The sequence below is a fragment of the Streptopelia decaocto genome, assembly GCF_964273445.1.
Source record: "Streptopelia decaocto genome assembly, chromosome: 1".
Taxonomy (NCBI): Eukaryota; Metazoa; Chordata; class Aves; order Columbiformes; family Columbidae; genus Streptopelia; species Streptopelia decaocto.
In genome coordinates, this window is record NC_138663.1 from 43,910,341 (window position 1) to 43,928,805 (window position 18,465).

At 42.4% G+C, this 18,465-nt stretch overlaps 1 protein-coding gene across 3 annotated transcripts; it reads right to left on the reverse strand.

The window, feature by feature from the left end:
• Window positions 1-3,792: 3,792 nt before the first annotated feature.
• On the reverse strand, window positions 3,793-14,794 carry ACTR6 (actin related protein 6). 3 transcript variants are annotated; one of them, XM_082069955.1, is made up of 12 exons: window positions 14,579-14,794; window positions 13,942-14,059; window positions 12,142-12,210; window positions 10,639-10,762; window positions 9,696-9,831; window positions 9,549-9,605; window positions 8,755-8,853; window positions 8,492-8,570; window positions 7,620-7,791; window positions 6,549-6,687; window positions 5,608-5,737; window positions 3,793-4,362 (listed from the first exon to the last, which is right to left on the reverse strand). In XM_082069955.1, the coding sequence occupies exons 1-11, from the start codon at window positions 14,644-14,646 to the stop codon at window positions 5,608-5,610; spliced, it is 1,191 nt and encodes a 396-aa protein (XP_081926081.1). In that variant the 5' UTR covers window positions 14,647-14,794; the 3' UTR covers window positions 3,793-4,362. The 3 variants fall into 3 exon arrangements, with proteins under 3 accessions (XP_081926081.1, XP_081926080.1, XP_081926082.1); XM_082069954.1 differs by lacking the exon at window positions 3,793-4,362 and having other exon boundaries at window positions 5,305-5,737; window positions 14,579-14,793; XM_082069956.1 differs by lacking the exons at window positions 3,793-4,362; window positions 12,142-12,210 and having other exon boundaries at window positions 5,305-5,737.
• Between the last annotated feature and the right edge of the window lie 3,671 nt (window positions 14,795-18,465).

Genomic DNA, 18,465 nt, shown 5'->3' on the forward strand with positions numbered 1-18,465 from the left:
TCTGTGTTCTTGCTCGCTCAGGATTTTGCACTGGAGAGAGAAGAGCTTCCGCTCAAGAAGGAGGCTTCAACACAAACCGATGGTCAAGGCGATGCTCAGGTGACTCTTAGGGCCTGATGCACATATCTGTAAATCAAGCCCGTCAGTTTAAGGAGACCTGTTTGTGCTACTGAGGTTCCTTTTGGAGTGCTGCTGAGAGGCAGTTTTTGAATTGGGACCTGAAGTCTATTTCAGACCTCATTTTGTTCCCGTTGTGAAGCAGAAGTGCTGCATGAAGAGGGAAAACAGTCGGTTAGAAAAAAGCTAGTGGCACAGACACTCAGCCTCTGTTCCGAGGAGGAAAATACGGAAGCCTTTTCTGTGTATCAGGAAAGAGAAAGTATCATGCTGAGCTGCCGGTCGTTTGGATGTGCTCAGCTGAGAAAGGTGCCAGCAGGTGCCTGCTGGTGGTGGCCAAAATCTCTCGTCTTGGAATTCACTGAGTCGTAGAAGCATAGAACAGATTGGGCTGGACAGGTCCTCTAAAGATCATTTAGTCCAACTCCCTGCTGTGGGCAGGGTCATCTTCCACTAGATCAGCTTGCTCAACACGCTGTCCAGCCTGACTTTGAACAATTCCAGGGATGGGGCACCCACAACTTCTCTGGGCAGCCTGCTCCAGTGTCCCACCACCCTTGTTCCAACCCTCTGATCATTTCTGTGGCCCTCCTCTGGACCCACTCAAACAGGCCCATGTCTTCCTTCTGCTGGGGACCCAAGAGCTGGAGGCAGTAGTCCAGGTGGGCCTCACAAGAGCAGAGCAGAGAAGAAGAGGAGAATCACCTCCCTCCACCTGCTGGCCATGCTGAAGATCAATCTAATGATATGATCCCATGTGTCCTGTTGCCATCTTCTTACTGGCTTCTCCATGCTCACGGAACACCATTTCTTTAGGAATGGGTCAGGTGGCTGCAGCAGGAGCTTGCCAGCGCTCTCAGAAAGTGCTCCCTGGCAGAAGCTTCGCTTGAAGCTGAGAAGCGCCACAGCAGGGACCTGCAGGAACAGAAACTGCAGCTGCAGAAGGAACTGGACAGTTCTAAAGCTCAGGTAGGGAGAAAGCTTGTCTCTTGTCTCTTGGTGGGGGCCCAGGCCTTTTCTGTTGCAAACCAGAGTGAGGAAAGGAGCCTTAGTTGGGGGTCCACTCCTTTTTATCAAGCCTAAGCTGACTACTGGGGATTCTTGCTTTGGTTTGACAGCTGCAGGAATTGAAAGAGCGGCTTATCCGGACCGAGTGTTATGCCGAGTCCCTGGAGAGTGCCGTAAAGAATCAGGAGAGGGAGCTAACAGCTTCCAAGAACCTGCAGAGAGAGACTCTGGTCAAATCTCCTGGAACCGCGGCTGTCCCTCAGCTGGAAGAACGTGTGCAGCAGTAAGGAAGTCACGCAGTGGGGCAAGGCTTTGCTTTCTGCGATTGTGGGGAAAATAACTGGACTGTCTTCCTGCATCCCAGCCAGATAATACTATGTGGTTTAATAAACTGTGTTGTCTAGTCCGTGTCTTCGTTTTGCTGCCCCATTGCAGTGCTTGGGACCAAGCTGGAATGGGGGAATGGCACCTCAGCCAAAGGAAAACACTTTTCTCTTGTGAGGGTGGTGAGAGAGCGGTGTCAGGGAAATGAAATGGATTCAAGTGACTCAGAAACCTAAGGAAAGGAAAGGAAAGGGCCAGACCTGGTTTTGGCTCTTCAGCAAAGGGGAAGTCTCCAGGGGCTCTGAGATACTCTGTGGGCTGAGCGTGGTCACGGTCGTGGTCCTGCTGGCAGCTGGGGACACCACGTGCAGCAAAGCGCTCCCCTTCCTGGACTCCACGCTGAAATGCGGTTGGAAGCAAGAGCCATCATTGACTCTGGTGTGTGGGCCCTGGTCTGTTTGGGAGTGGAGGGTGGGGTTCAAAGCTCAGCAGGGCTCTGGGAGGAAACCCCTGCTGGGCATTTCCCAGCTGACACACACAACTCTGATCTCTCCCACTGACGTGAGCCTTCCCTGGCATAACCCAGCATTGACTGTGGGATTTGCATGAGCAACCTCAAGTGCCCTTTAAATGCTGCCATTGTCCCCCCACCTCAATGTACCTGCTTTTGTACATCCTTTGCAAACTCCACCTGAAGGGAGAACCTTTAGACTTGCAGCTGTTTTAACCTCCTAGCCAAGCAAGGATCTGTTCCCTCTCTCCCTCTCAGTTGCCAGAAGAATAATAAGCCCCACAGAAATAATACTAGAATAATGAACCCCACAGTTTTCACACTGAATACATCACAGCTGTGGAAAAGATATACCCCAACTTGCTGGGCTGATGACTTCCAACTGTACCCAAAACAATCATCCTGGCAATTCCCAGGCTGCTTCCCAGCACCAGCCTTAGCAGGAAACATCTCAAAATTTGAAGCCTGAACTTGTAAGACCTAGAAATGCGAGGTGGTGGGTACCCAAGTGTCCTCTGTGTGCTCTCAAGGGTGGGCACAGCGTGCAGGAGTCGGCAGGACAGCACAGGTTGGGTAGGAAAGGACAAGGCCTCCTCCCTTCTCCTTCCGGCACATACAAGAGAACCGTGCGGTTCAGCACCCCCTCTTCACATAACTGGCAATGGGACCTCCACCCAGGAACAGTCCTGTGAACTCCCCATGAAGGCCAAGGACACAAGCAGCAGTAAGCTCTGTGGTGATGTGCAGGCAGATGAAATCTGGCTGCTTAGCAGTCCGCTCAACCCCTCTGCAACAGCTGAGCACAGCACTTGCCCTGATGTTGGGGGTGTGCAGGGAGAGAGACAGCTCCAGTGACAGAGAGCACTAGACAGCACCAGAACTGTTCAGGCCCTCCCTCCTCCTGTCCACCACCAGGTCGCTGCTAGGCGGTGTGTAGCTTCTGAACTCCAGCACCGGCATTACAAAAAGCCTGACTCAGCATCTCTTCTCTAGTTGGCAGCAGGTAACATCAGGGAACGCAGCCCATTTGACCGAATGCAATTCTGTTCATTCCTGCATGTCTTGCACTGGTTCTCCGCAGTGTGTGAGCGTCAGTGCTGGAAGCACCACTGAAAGGGTGCACATGGGTCTTTCCTCCACGCAGGAGACCCTCTGGGCACATCCCTGCCCCAGCCACCCTCCATGTTTGGCAGCAACAACTGACGAGAGCACAGCAATCGAGCGCAAGGGAATCTTTTCTTTGCTTGCTATCCTGTCCACCCCACAGCTGCTGCCAGCTCTCTCTCTCCCACAGACGTGGGACCGCTGCCTCCACCTCAGCGCTCCAGACGAAAGCGGATCGCTCCTTCACAGAGGAGAGAGGCCCGAGCTGCCCTTAGCACGAGGCGAGGCAGCTACGCAACCCAGATAAACCCTGCGGTGCTTGGAAAGTAGCACCTGTACCGTGAATATGCCTGCAGCGAGCACTTCAGTCTCCAGCAGGAGTGCAGTTTAATACTAGATTTAATAAAGGAGATGCCCGAGAAGTAGTTTTGGCACAGAATCTTTTACTCTCTGGGTACGGTTCTGGAATCTGTCCCAATTGCTTCTGGTTGAGTGTTCTGAGTATCGCATATTGTGTAGCCAAAGAACACAGAGGTGAGCAGCAGAGGAAGGAGTTGCCTGTCTATAGCGTTCTTGAAGCCTGTGTGATCTCGTATCTTCTATCAAATTAATTGTCAGTATGAACCTGTATTTGAAGTATAAAATTTCCAGAGTGAAGCGTTTAGTCCAGTGCTCCTTTCCAGTACAGTCTTATCAGGGAACAAGTGATATCACCTTCAAAGTAAGGAGGCTTACATCTATTCATAGAGCATTCAAGTTTGTTCCTACCAAAAAAAAGGTTTGCTGGAGCTTTTATGGAAACAACATACATATTTTCTTATTTTAAGTCCCAGCTAAAGCTTGTTGATAATTTTGTGAAGGAATTATTTAAAAAACTAGAGGTTGGACACAACAGCCTCTGCATAAGGCTATCAAAATTGCAGTGTACTAAACTTATGCATGTCCTATTTTCTTACACAGTAATACAACAGCTGTATCTAAGAATTTGTAGATGGTGTTCTCTGGCATTAATATAGGAGGAGGAAGGTACCTCTTCCTTTCAGTAGGTTAGACTGGAGGAAAGCCACCATGAGCTGGCAGTTCAAAGTAAAAGAGATCATATCCAAGAAGAAAGATCACCTCAGACAACTACTCAATTGGGGCAGCTCATCATCCAGATCTCTGGGGTGTTGGCTTCTCTTCTATATTGCCCTTACACTGAGACCTCTGGGTAGCAGCAGAGCAGCTCATGAGAATCTGGAATGTTGATGAGAACAACGCGGGTCTAACTCCACATGCTTATATCAAGTAGAAAAGACCTAGAAGACAGAGATGAGGATACACCTTTGTTTCCCCTGTTCACAGTTCTGACCATTCAACTACATCAATTACCCTTGGGTCACAGATCATCACAATTTTCAGAAGGTAATAGTATCTAGTTGTGCTTCAGAGTGCCTCTCTCTGGACCTTGCCAAGGATCACTGGAAAGGCCTGAAATCCAGTGAAGCCTCTGCTTGATCCCTGCCATCAACTGCCAAAGGCAGTCAGTGCTCTTTGTTCCGAGCCACGTAAGTGTACTGCATTCAGTACACATACTGGTTTTACACAGTGACAGACTAGACAGACTAGAGAGGGAACACAAGACTTCACCTGAGAACAGGATACACCTCTGGAAATCTGAGACCACCAAACATCACCATTCCTACTAAAAGGGCAATTCTCCTGTGACCATGAGCTGTATCAGGTCAAGATCAGTGCTGGCACCTGTGTGTCCACCACCCACCCTGCCTGAGTGCCTCCCTCTGTCCTGGCCCCCAGGCCAGCCAGGCGGGACACCCGCTACCAGCACAGCCCTCAGAGACTCCAGTCTGGCTGCTGGTCGCAACTGTTGCTCCTTCCCCACCTGCATGCAGTGCCACACAGACAGGTGGCACAACAACGGAGCTTCTGATGCCACCTTTAAAACAAAAACCAAGCAAAAACCCCATAACGTACTAGCCCAAACGCCCCTTTTAAAATAGCAATTGTTCAAATTAATCTTTTCTCAAAGCTTAAGTATCGTTTCAATAGCAGTGGTCACATTTCAAGTATATTCCTCTCATGGCTATTGACTGAAATAACCAAAAATAACACTTGCATATTCCTTTTCAGGATCGGTAATCTCAAAGAGACCTTTTGAGATGTGTTTAGTGTCCATTCAATTTCATGCATGTGTTAGAATAATATTCATTCAGAAAAAAAAAACCTTGATTTCCTCTATGTATCAGTGTCATGCCAGTATAAGCATTCAATATTTTTATTGCCTCATGCATTGATGTTTTTTGCAATAAGAATACAATGAAGCTATCAGTAAAAGATGAGAACATAATGAAATGACAAGGAACATAGTATTTCATACTATTAGGCTTGTGACACTTTATTTTTATACTCTGAAAATTATTTTTTCCCAACCCACTTAAATACAGGAAAGCTAAAACACAATCCTAACTGACAGAGAGCAGGTTGTAGTTCAAAGAGTCCCATTCTGAGTAAAACAATTGAAAAACAATGTATCTCTCTGTTACCTATATATCAAATTTCTCTTCACAAATATTGTGCCCGTGTTCTTCGTAATCTTCTCTAGTTACTATCATGTCTTCAAAATCATCATTTTCAGAAATCAGCTTCCCACCTTCCCAGGAGTAAGTAATAGGGCTAAAAAAAGAACAAAGTTATTGTTACTTATCTGGTAAGTCAATTTAAAATAGAGGTATGCAGCAGTGATTTTCAATACTTTTATTTAGCCGTATCTATTAAAAAAATATAGTTTTGATTGCTAAATCAAACCATCTAGCTCCAGACAGGTTATAAGACAAAGTCTGAAATTTTAGCAGGGCTGACGTTGCTTTCTATGAAAAGCAAGTGTCCCTTTGGAGGCAGGTGTGGAGAGGGCAGGAAGTGGAGATGCCTTTGTATTTACTTGGCACAGATAATGATTCTTTAATAATATTTAAAAATACTCTTTAATAATACTTTTTAAAAAGTTAACATTTTTTTTGTAATTTCAAGATACACTTTTTTTGTCTCAACTCTGTACTCTGTCTCTGCAAAGATGTTACCCCTTCCAAATCCCTGAAGTGGCTACATTAATAATGACACAGAAACATTCGGAAGCTGAAAATTCTTCTAAGTTAGAGACTAAACTCTAATCTTGTATGCTTACATATCCACTTAAGAACAATACTGTCTTATTTATCTGTTTACTATAAAAAGACTGATCCTGAAAACACTTAAACTTGTATGTTTAACTTTATTACCCAAAGTACAGGGCAAACAGGTGGTGTCTAGTTTATTTGGTTTGTCTGAAAATACAGATTTTAAACATTCTTCTTGTACAGTTTCGGTTCACTAAATATTTAAATTAACCCTTTTATTCAATCTATCTTCTTCGTCTGCAAAAGAAATCCTGCTTCTTAGTTTGCTCTGCTAGAAGGACAAAGTGTGCTCTGTACAGTTTAGAACTTACTTTTCAGGAAGAACAACAGAAACATCATAGTCAGTTGGAGTAAGACATCGAACTTCAGAATAAACTCGATCCCTGAAGCCTGGAAAAAGGGTGTTTCCCCCAGTCAGAACTATGTTCTTGAAGAAATGAGGCTGCATTTCTGTAACACAGTAAATCTGTAGTTAGAGACTGAATACATATCTGAAGTTTTTTTCCCCAATTTTGTTATGAATTGGAACAGAAGAAACATGCATAGAAGAATTTTATGTTCTTCTAATGCTCACATCAGTTAAATAATTTTATTGAGAAATACAAGGAAGTGATCAATCATGCTCTGTTCTTTGTGATTTTTAGAATTTGGCTTTGATAACTGTCTTCTTACATTGCCTATTAAATGTAATGTCTACCAACACAATTCCTCTTTCAAAATTCTAAATTATAGAATTTTTATAAGAGTAGAAAATAATAGCCTCAATGCTGCCACATTTATGTGGTATCATAACACCTATGAAAGTCTCCTTTGTAGTAACAACATTAATTACATTTACATCATCTATAAAATAGAAGCTTTAGTATTACTTCTGACAAACACAACAGTCAAAAGCTTTTGTGCTTTGATGCTTAAATTACTGAGTTGGGTCAGTTTCACTTTTCTCATAAGTTTGATTTTCCTCTTCTTCCAGTGAAGAAAGGTATTTTAAAACACAACTAAAACTCATTTCAAGTATATTCAATCATTGACATCAAAGAAGAGGTCATGTTAGAAACGGATCTTAAGAAGCATTAAGTCTAAAGTGATTCAAAGAAACAAGAGTAGAAACTAATCAATGAATTACCACAAAACTGTGTTTGCTTAACAGAGAATCTTGTAGACAATCAGTTCTCAACAACTTAATTAACGGGTATATTGAAAGTACCAGCTTCTTAAGACACTTTGGATGCTTAAAAAAAAAAATCACAACAAAACTAAACAAACCAAACCACACACAAAACAAACAAAACCAGAAACAACAAAAAAATCCAACACAAAGCAAAACAACAGTAGCTCCGCCCCTCCGCCCCCCAAGTTTTCAAAAGACTTCTGGGTTATACCTTCAGGTAAATTCTGAATGGAATGAACAATGGCTTCAGGAATTCCCATCTCTTGAATACCAATATCTGAGGGATGGAAGAGTATTTCTGGAACTGCAAATCTTTCATTTGTTAGACGAAGTATTTGTTCACCAGTCTTGTATTTTCCACTTAACACCATCTCTTCCCTTGGCTAAATTAAAGGCATGAATAGTAGCCACTGTTTAAGAAAAGAAATTACACCCTAAAGTATTCAGCTAATCTTTTTCATGTACTGCAGAGGTGGGCAGTATATTCTACGCTGTCATCAACGAATCTTTTAAGAATAATACATACTGTTGTATTAAATCTGTGGTGACTTTACTCTTAACAACTGCAGTTTTGCCTAAAGCAAAATAAAACAGGCATGCATGAGAGTGGCCTTAAAATATTGGGACTGCTTCCAAAACTATGGCAAACTCAGTAAATGAGATAAAACTGTTAAATTGCCTCCATTGGTATGAAGACTTTTTCAGGCTCTTCTATAACATGACTTTGAAACTTCTGCATATTATGGTATTTAAATGAAATTTAGAGGGACTTATAAATATCAAAGCGGAGAAAACATTTTCCAACTTAACTTTAAAAAAACCAAATTACAATAATGATATGGATAGGTTGTATGACAGAGCACAGGCATAGAAAGCTAAAAGTATTAAAATAACAGAACATAAAATACTATGTTGGAAAAATAGTATTTCATTTTCATCTCAACTTCCTAAGGAAAACTTTACCAACTAATGCATAGCATAGAGCAATAAAGCATTAGAAAAAAAGAAGTCTTTTTAACCTCTCTACTGAACTTGTGTAGGAAAATAGTCCAAAAAGTACTTCAAAAACCATACTACCATTACCTTACAAAATCCTTTTTTGATTGTGCTGAAGTCTGGCAAAACATAATCTACCATTACAGTGTTTTCCTCTCCTTTCAATCTGAAAGAGAAGAAAGTAAAATGACAAAATAAAGAACAAATTCTAAATCCCAACTATTGTATACTGAAAATATTCCTTTGACTTAACTGGAAAATTTTCTGATTAAGAATGTAGTTTTATTTGTTTGTACAAATAGATTATTCAGAAGTACCAACTTTTACACTTAGTACCATTCTATACGCACTTGGCAATGTCCATGTCCTTATAAAAGTCTTGAGAAACGTAACATACATCTTCTTTCACTTGATTAATTACATGCGTTTCATCCATAACATGTAGCTGCCTGTGAAAAACAAAAAAAAAAACCACCTACATTTGAGAATAATTAAGTCGCAGCATTACCTGTCCAGTTTTCTACTAGAGATGAGCAACCATAGTTTTCAAATCACAGAAAGCTACTGTCTCAATATCTAAAACCTGTATTTAATTTACAGAAGCATTTCTGGCCTACTGGAGTTTAATAATTTCTTATTTCACAGTTCAATAAATACAAATATGTACCTGTATTTACCCAATGTCTTCATAACAAGCATAGCCATAATGCTGCAATTAGCTCTACTAGCAAAGACATTTACCTAGATAAAGTTCCAAGCTAAAGGACCCTAAAGAAAAGTTGATCCCATCAAATTTTATTTGTGGTTTTGGTAGAATCAGTTAGCAAACTTACTGATGATCTACAAGACAGCTCAAAAAAGTACGTAAGGACTTGTATAATTGTGACCACACAACTAACCTCAGCAATCTCAAAAGCACCGGCGCTTTAAAAACTAACAGCCTAATTCTTCAAAGACCTTAAGCTCATCTTAATTCATTTTAATGTTAAAACTCAAGACGGCAGCTAGCAGATTATGACAGACAAAAACTCCCTTCTCCTTTTAACAGCATTTAATCTAAAATTCACAGAACCAGTAAGAATATCCCCATAAACTTGTAGCTCATTTCATACCAGGTCTGAAGAAGATGATTGGCATGCTTTACCTGTAAGAGATTATCTCCTTCAGATGGTTGGTTAAGAGTTTTCCTCCGACATTAATCCTACAGCAAAGAAGTAAGACAAGGAATTCTGTCATTATTAACTTCAAGCATACTAAACAATTATTCTAGAAAATGTATACTGTGGTTTACCTGATGATAGCCTCTTTCTTCTTTTTACTTCTACAATAAGGTACAATGTGCGTAAAAGAATATCCACTATCCACAATGATACAACACAGCTCAGATGGATTATCCCGGAAATACCTGTGAGCACTAAGAGCTCCAGCTGAAATACAGATAATTTCATTCCATTTTTATATGAATATACACTTTCAGAATTTACATTGATATGAAATTGTACTGGTTTCATATTTTAAATGCCTTTTGACAGACTTCCAAGACCTTAATACATAATACTACAGACAACACATAAATTAATCTTGACAGTAGATAAAATTAATTATCATATATGTGACCATTTATTCTTTTTCAATAATTCCAGTCAATGTTCAGTTTCCTCTCCTGACTGATCTCCAGACTGATCACACCACAATATATAAAACCTATCTGAAGGAGGATCCTATATCCACCTATCTTTCAGAAGTGTTTTGATGTTATTTAAACATTACTGCTAAGATACGTTTCATGATTGTAATGCTGCAATTTACTTGCTGATACAAAACAAAACCAAACAAAAAAACACCCTGTACCCCCCAAAAAAGGAACGCTATCAAATACTTAATGCAAATTTTTGGTAGAATTTATAGAATGCTATCCTTTTTCAAAATCCATTTGTTATTTCTGTCATCCTGACTCTCCTCTACTTTAATTATATACCACGACACTCTTAAGAAAGAAGTATAATGGTATAGCTGGAATTTCTAATTAAAAAAAATGTTTAATCCAGTTAAGAGTATATATAAGAGCACACTGCTCAAGAGCCAGGAAGAAAACTAAGTAATTGATTTACTGTCTTTATATATACATATGTATGTGTATACATGCAAGCTTATTTATCTAGCATGCTTATTTATTTATTTATAAGGTTAACCTTCAAAATATATAAACGCAAACTAGAAGGTGACAGACTCACCATTTACTCTAAGAACTGCTTGAAATTGATATTCTTCAAACAGAATTTCATTCATGGATTCTTGTATTGAAGTGAAGTTAAAATAAGGTTCAGTAATAATAATATTGGTATCCACAAAATCCACCTATGAAAAATACATTATGATGGTCATTACACAAAACTTAGAACTTAGTACTCCATTATCATATTTTGCAGCAGTTGAAGATCATGTAAATTTGAAGATACCCTTCCAATCCCTAACATTCTGTGATTCTGTGATATGATTACCACTTGCCATATCTGTTCCTAGAAGCTAGGCTTAGAAAGTTTTAGGGTTTTTTTAAAGACTTCAAGAGCAGTGATACAACTTCATCAAATTAATGAGTAAAAACAAAAGAAAACACCTTCATACTGCTCCTGTTACCATCCTTACTAATCGTAATCCAACATTCTAAAGAGATACCCATCAAGGAACACTACAATACTAATGTAAGTTACTTTACATTAATCCCATCAATTACAGAAAGTCGCTTCAGCAGCTCAGCACTTGCATCACAAAATTACTTATCTAATAACCAACGACGAAGTCTTGCACAAAAAAGAAATCAATAACAAAACCCGCAGTGACCTCTAATGAGGCCAGCAAAAGATCCTGGACTTTCTGTATTTACTGATATCTCAAACTACTTAGTAGGGGACTTCAGATGGTTACTTCAGTCATAACTGGGCATGGCCCTGAAAGTATTATCAGCTCTGTCTCTCTGTAGTCTTTACTCAAAAAAGAAGTAAAAACAAGTTGTCCTCAAAACCATGACTAAACTGAATCTAGTTCCAAAACTAAAATGAAAGCTATGTATCAAAAGCCAGCACTGTATATTTTTATGTATGAAGACATTACTTTCATTCTCAGGACCATTCTGCCTCCTAGGTGTTACAATAAACAAAAGAATTAGGAGTATACAACTTTTTTTTAAAGAAAAAATAAAAGCGAAGCCTTACTGCACTTCTTGTGCTAAATCCAGCTCATGTGATAAATAAGAAAAATTAAGTATCACAGATTAATATTTTATCCATTCAACTTAATCATAGGTAGAAAATATTTAGCCAAAGATGGTTACTCAATGTGTATGTCTTTAGGGCTACTGATCTGACTCCTCATCCTCTGTTACATCAAGGGTTTCTTGATCTCTAAACCACATTGTATCTGCCTGTAATTATTATTAACTTCTACTAACTTTAACTCTTAATTCCATTGATATGAATTTCTTCATATATGTGAACTGAACTCAGTATGAATACACATAAGACTAAAAAATTTAAACGTTTTTAAAATTCCTACACCAGAGCTCAAAGTAAAAATTTTCTTCAGGTTGCAAAATAACAAGTCCCTGTGATTTCTAATTGAAGGTACTTTCAAAGAGAACAGTAACCTCACCAGTTCTATTTAATATCTGATGTACTACTGTTAATTCCATTGGTCAGTATTTAACCTACAGAAAATCTGTAATTAAAAAAGGTTCTTACTTGATACATTTCTTTTCCAAAAAGATAATCCCAAACCTGTCTCTGGACATCCCAGTTCACCAAGTAACCCTGCAGGAATTTAGAAAAAAATTACACTATCTAGAAAACAAACTCATAATTAAAAAAAATACTAGAAATCAAAAAACGTCAGGTGATTGATAAACGGATAACATAAAGAAATTTGAGAGTAAACGTCTAAATTCACACTTCTATGCCAAGCAGTAACTACAACATACCATAAAGAATGTTACAAATATTCCCCATCAATATGTTAATTACTATACTACAAAAACAATGTAAATTGAGTTTCCTATATACATTATTCTCTTTGACAGAAGCCTGTCAGTCTGACCTTGATGCTAGGGAAGGTTTTGGAGCAGATCATCCTGAGTGCCATCACATGGCACATACAAGACAACCAAGCGATCAGGCCCAGTCAGCATGGGTTTATGAAAGACAGCTCCTACTTGATTACCCTGATCTCCTTCTATGACAAGGTGACCTGCTTAGTGGATGAGGGAAAGGCTGTGGATGTTTCTACCTGGACTTCAGTTTCCCCACAGCATTCTTGTGGAGAAGCTGGCAGCTCATGGCTCGGACAGGCACACTCTTTGCTGGGTAAAGAACTGGCTGGAGGGCTGGGCCCAAAGAGTTGTGGTGGAGTCAAATACAGCTGGTGGTCAGTCACGAGTGGTGTTCCCTAGCGCCCAGTATTGGGGCCAGTTCTTTTTAATCTCTTCATCAATGATCTAGATGAAGGGATTGCGTGCACCCTCAGTAAGTGTGCAGACAATACCAAGTTGGGTGGGAGTGTTGATATGCCAGAGGGTAGGAAAACTCTGGAGATGGATCCGGACTCCCTGGATCGTTGGGCTGAGGCCAATTGTATGGGCTTTAACAAGGTCAAGTGCCAAGTCCTGCACTTAGGTCACAACAACCCCATGTGATGCTACAGGCTTGGGGAAGAGTGGCTGGAAAGCTGCCTGGTAGGAAAGGACCTGAGAGTGTTATCAACAGCTGGCTGAACATAAGCCAGCAGTGTTTCCAGGTGGCCAGAAAGGCCAATGGCATCCTGGCTTACATCAGGAATAGTGTGGTCAGCAGGACTAAGAAAGTGATGGTCCCCCTGTACTAGGCACTATTGAGGCTGCACTTTGAATACTGTGTTCAGTTTTGGGCCTACAAGAAAAACATTGGACCTACAAGAAAGACACTGAGGTGCTGGAGTGCATCTAGAGAAGAGGAACAAAGCTGATGAAGGGTCTAGAGAAAAAGTCCTCTGAGGAGCATCTGAGGGAACTGGGGCTGTTTAGCCTGGAGAAAAAGGAGGCTGAGGGGAGACCTTATCGCTTTCTACAACTACTTGAAAAGAGGTTGTAGCATGGAGAGTGTTGGTCTCTTCTCTCGAGTAACAAGTGGACAAGAGGGAATGGGTGCAAGCTGTGCCAGGGGAGGTTTAGATTGGATATTAGGGAAAATTTCTACACAAAAAGGGTTGTTGGGCATTGGAACAGGCTGCCCAGAGAAGTGGTGAAGTCACCATCCCTGGAGGTGCTTAGAGGATGTGTACATGTGGCTCTTAGGAACATGGTTCAGGGGTTGACTTGGCAGTGGTAGGTTAACTGCTGGACTTGAAGATCTCAAAGGTCTTTTCCAGCTTAAGTGATTCTTTGATTGTTAAACTTCACACTGCTGAATTTGATTCTTGTATGATACTACATAAAACTCTGCGGTTGGGGCATATTGTATGAAAACTCTTTCTTAAAACAGTTTATATTTGGCTCAGTATATCTTACTTACTTTCTGAAAAGGGAGAATATAAAAAAGACCAGAGGGATCTTTAATTTCATCCAGTTGATTTGCTGTAAAGGTTTTCAAGCGTGCGGTCTTTGATCTGAACTGACAGTTGGGAATGACGCTGGAAAAGATTGGGAAGTTTCACATTCACCATGATACGAGACACATTCATTATCTTTATCGGTATTTTTGCTGCTGTTTTTTGTTTTTAATCAACACATTTGGGCTAGTTACGAGAGGAATCTCCCAGTTGTGGCGCCTCAGGTGTGGACAGGGCACTTTTCAAACAAACAAAACACATCAAACCCTGCACACAGCCCTGAGTCACCTCCATCCCCCCTGTCTCTTTCCTTCTCCCGGGCGGTTGGGGCGGGTGTAACGGTCCCGCCGCGCGGGTCGGCGCGCGCTGCAGGGGCGTGGCCCGGCACCCGCAGAAGGGGCGTGGCCAGGCGGGGCCGCCGCGCGGTGAGCGCAGGCGCACGATCGTCCCGCTCCCCAGCGAGGGGCTGAGGAAGAGGAGGGGCAGTCTCCCGTGCGCCCAGGAGCCGGTGGGGAGCGGCGGGAGGGCAGGTGCGCCGAGAGGGCGCCGGCAGAGCGATATGGGGATCCCCGCCCGTCGCGCCCCCTCCCGAGCCCTCACCTGACGTTCGCGTGGCTGTAGCCGATCTTGGCGTTGTAGGCGCCGTTATCCAGCACCAGCGTCGCCATGTTCCCCACGGCGCCACGGCCGCCGCCGTCCCAGTATTGATCCGCCACCGCCGTGGATCTCTATGGTTACCATAGAGTGGAGGAGCAGCGCCCGCGCGTTGCCTGACGGGACGCAGGAGTGCCGGGGGAACCGCCTACCGGCCGCGCACGCGCCCCTGTGCCGCGAGCCGCCCGCCGCTCACGTGGTGCCGCTGACGCTCGCCGAGCTGCGGAGGCGATTGGCCGCTGCAGAGGCGGGTGGGGCGGGCGACACGGAGTCACCGCTCCGCTTCCGCCAACCGGCGGCTCCGGGCGGCGGGAAGGGGCGGTCGCGGGTCAACCCAACTCAAGCCCAGCCCTGCGGGGTGGCGGCCTCCCGGCGGGGACACCGCGAGCACGGGGTCGGTAACGGGAGGGCCTTTCTGCGGTGTGTGTGTGAAGTGATAGGTGCCCCGCTGAGGGAGGGCAGCGGCTGCTGCCCGGGAACCCAGCGTACCGGAGAGGAAAGGTGGTGCGTGAAAATCGCCTTGTGAGAACTGGGCGTGCAGCGTAGGCCTTCTCTGTGGAACAGGTTGCAAAATGAAAAAGGAGATGCGCTCTTAAATTCCACCGTGATTATGTCACTGTTTTTTCTAGGTTTGCTGCTATAAACACGCTTTTATTCTAACTAGTACGTTAATAAAATACCAGTGCTATTGGTATTCGCTGTCAGTGACCAGCTTTTGTTCTACAAAAGTCTGTGTCAAATACCACATATCTTTGTAGAAGCACAGAACCATGAAACAGCTGGTGGGAAACTTGGAAGGCCATCTGGCCCAAACTTCTGGAAGAGGAGCCAAAGTGAAATGATCTCGCACCCTCTCCAGCTGTGTCTTGAAAACCTCCAGCAATGATTCTGCTGCATCCCTGAGGAGGTTGTTGCAGTGGTTGATTGTTCGGACTATAAAAAAATGCCTTGTACCAAGTTGAAACTCCTGGTGCTGCTTATACCTTTTGCCACTGGTCTTGTGAAGAGAAGCCTCCATCTGCTGCCACCCTTTAAGTACTGGAAGACTCTGATGAGGTCCCCTCTGAGACTTTTCTTCTTCAGGGAGAGACGACCTAACTTCTCAAGTCTTTGCTTGCAGAGCAAGTTCTCCAGTTCTCTGATCATCTTGATGGCCTTCCTTTGGACCATCTCCAGTCTGTCCATGTATTTTGTGAATTGTGGAGACCAGAGCTGGACACAGCACTCCAGGTGTGGCCTGACAAGCACTGAGCAGAGTGGGATGATTGTGTCTCTGTCTCTGCCAGTAACGTCCCTGTGGATGCATCCCAGGATCTGATGTGCCTTCATTGTTGCAGTGTCCCACTGCTGACTCCTGGTTGGCCATCAGCACCCTCCAGTCCTCTTCAGCAAGACTGGCCCATCACCCTGGGGGTCTGAGCCTGTCCTGTGTTCTGTGTTTATGTCATCTCAGGTGCAGGATCTTGAACTTGTCTTTAAGAAGAATTTTGCTTTATTTATATGTTTCACTTGCCATCACTGGTGTTGTTGTTATCCAATAAAACAGGAAGTCAATGACAGTTTTATATCTGTATGTAATTGGCTTTCATGGAAATACCAGAACTTAAAAATAACTGCTACTCTGTATGATTACTCTTTATTCTAGCAAATATCAAGTGTCCATCCATAAGCCAGGACATTCAGCAGAATGCACAGCAATCTGATTTTAGACCAATCCTCTTTACGTGCTTGTCAGTATCTTAAGGGCAGCATCCTTAATCCCTGTTCTAGCAGATCTGTTCTTTGGTTCTTGAGGAGAGGTCACAGGAATTATCAAAAGCCTGTTTTTCCAGTTCTGGAATTTCTGGATTCTTTTAAAGAACACTGTAAAGCATTGGTTGTTCCTCTTTGCCCACCGACAGGTATAGTAATAGTAAATTTTGATTTTGTAGTTAAAACTCCAAATATACAAAACATAGAATTGTAACAAATGCTTTATTTATTCACAGTATTACAGAGAAACATAAAGCATTGCTCATAGAATCACATAACTTCATCCTTTTATTGATAATACAAAGTTCTTAGAAGAAAAATTTAGACACAGATCATTATAGCTATTGCTAACTTTTGCCTTGTGAAAATAAAGGTGAAAGCCAGACATTAATTAGTTTTTTTCTAGATACTAGCTCCAGCTCTGTGAGATTTCATCTGTTATCATTCAATAATGACTTGTATTGAATTCAGAGATTCTTCTTTTTTTTTTTTTATTTTTAGGACCTACAGGACAAGTGCCAGGCTTTTAGTAATTCACTGAGATTTATGTGTAGTGGTTTATATCCATAAATATTTAAAATCTCTTGGAACTGAAGTTGGTATATTTACTGTCACTGCTAACTGAGGGCAACTTACATATTTATTGAGTTTGTTTACATATTCACCAATATATTGCGATGACACTTCTGATAATACTTTCTGTTGTTGTTGACCTAACAAAGACAAAGTAACACAGCAAGAACATGTAAATATGACTTTCAGGCAAACCTCTTACATTTTCCCTTACAATAGCTTAGAATTGATATTTTATGAGTAATTGTCTGTCAGACTAAAGCCTTGTGCATCTGCATTTGAAGACAGACCGTTATCTTTTGCATTATCCATATGCAGCCATGCTGAATTTCTCATTCTACAAGTATGAAACAGCACTCACTGAAACCAGATCAGAACTTCCTAGGTCACATTTTATTTCTTCTTTTCCCACATTTTCCACTGCTTTATTCAATTAGAAAAACAAATTATATTTTTGTCAATTTTGTGACCTTGATATTTCTGAAGTTGCTTGGGCTGTAGTTATCTTGTTGGTTTTTTTTTGTTTTTTTTTTTTTTTTTGTCCTCTTGACTCCATTCCAGTTTTTACAGTTATGGAACCCACATGACCACATGAAAAGTCAAGCTCCATCTGCACACCCTATGGAAAGCACACAGCTGCTGCTTTGCGCTGCTCTGCAGGAATGTGCAGTCTCACAGTTATTGAATTTGCTGGTTGTTTAGAGCATCCAAAGAAAGTTATCCTTGAGGAAGAATTCATTGCATTCTTAGACCCTGGCACAGGGGGGCATTATCCTGGACTTAGCATCCATAAATGGAACTCCATGCACCTTTCTTTATCCAGGTGATGGTGAAGGGCAAGCTGGTGGATGGCACATCACCTGTTGGGGAACTCTATATCCTTGGGTTCTTGGGCCTTCTGTTGAATGGAAAGAGGTTGCAAATATGCCCTAAAGATTACCCATGGTATATATAAGCCAAAATTCCTCTTTGAGATCATTTTAGTATCCTGGATACACTCATGCTTGCTGACATAAGCAACAGCTGCTCCACAAGGGAGGGGAGCCAGGAACGGAGGGGGACACTGTGCCAGCAAGGCAGGACCATGCCAGCCAGGGCCTGTTGCACCACCCCCACCCAGGAAGCAAGGCAGGCAGGGAGTCGGAGGGCAGCCCAGAGGCCAAGTCTTCAGGCAAGTGTGTGATGATGAAGCAGGTCCGAGGTCAAACACAGAAGTCAGTCCTCACCCCAAGTCTGGCGGGGTGAACCACAGCCAGACATAGCCCAGGCACTACCAGGTAGGTCCATGGTGACCAGGCAGGTCTGAAGTCAAGATGGAAAGCCTGTAGGTCAAGGTCCAGACCAGCAGGACCCAGATCAGTGGGATCCATGGCAAAACATGTGATGATCTGCCACTACAGCTGCCCCTTCTTTTCCTGTGACAGAGTTTTTCCTCACTGGGTGTCATTTTGGCAAATCAAGAGCCTTGGTTGCTAGGTGACCAAACAAAACAATGTTCAAAAGTGCTA

Coding starts and splice junctions, on each gene's coding strand:
- ACTR6 (XM_082069955.1), bottom strand. CDS start 14,646: ATGGCGACGCTGGTGCTGGATAACGGCGCCTACAACGCCAAGATCGGC. Junction 14,060..14,578: donor TACAGCCACGCGAACGTCAG/GTGAGGGCTCGG, acceptor AATCTTTTCCAG/CGTCATTCCCAACTGTCAGT. Junction 7,792..8,491: donor TCAAAAAAGGATTTTGTAAG/GTAATGGTAGTA, acceptor CCTTTAATTTAG/CCAAGGGAAGAGATGGTGTT.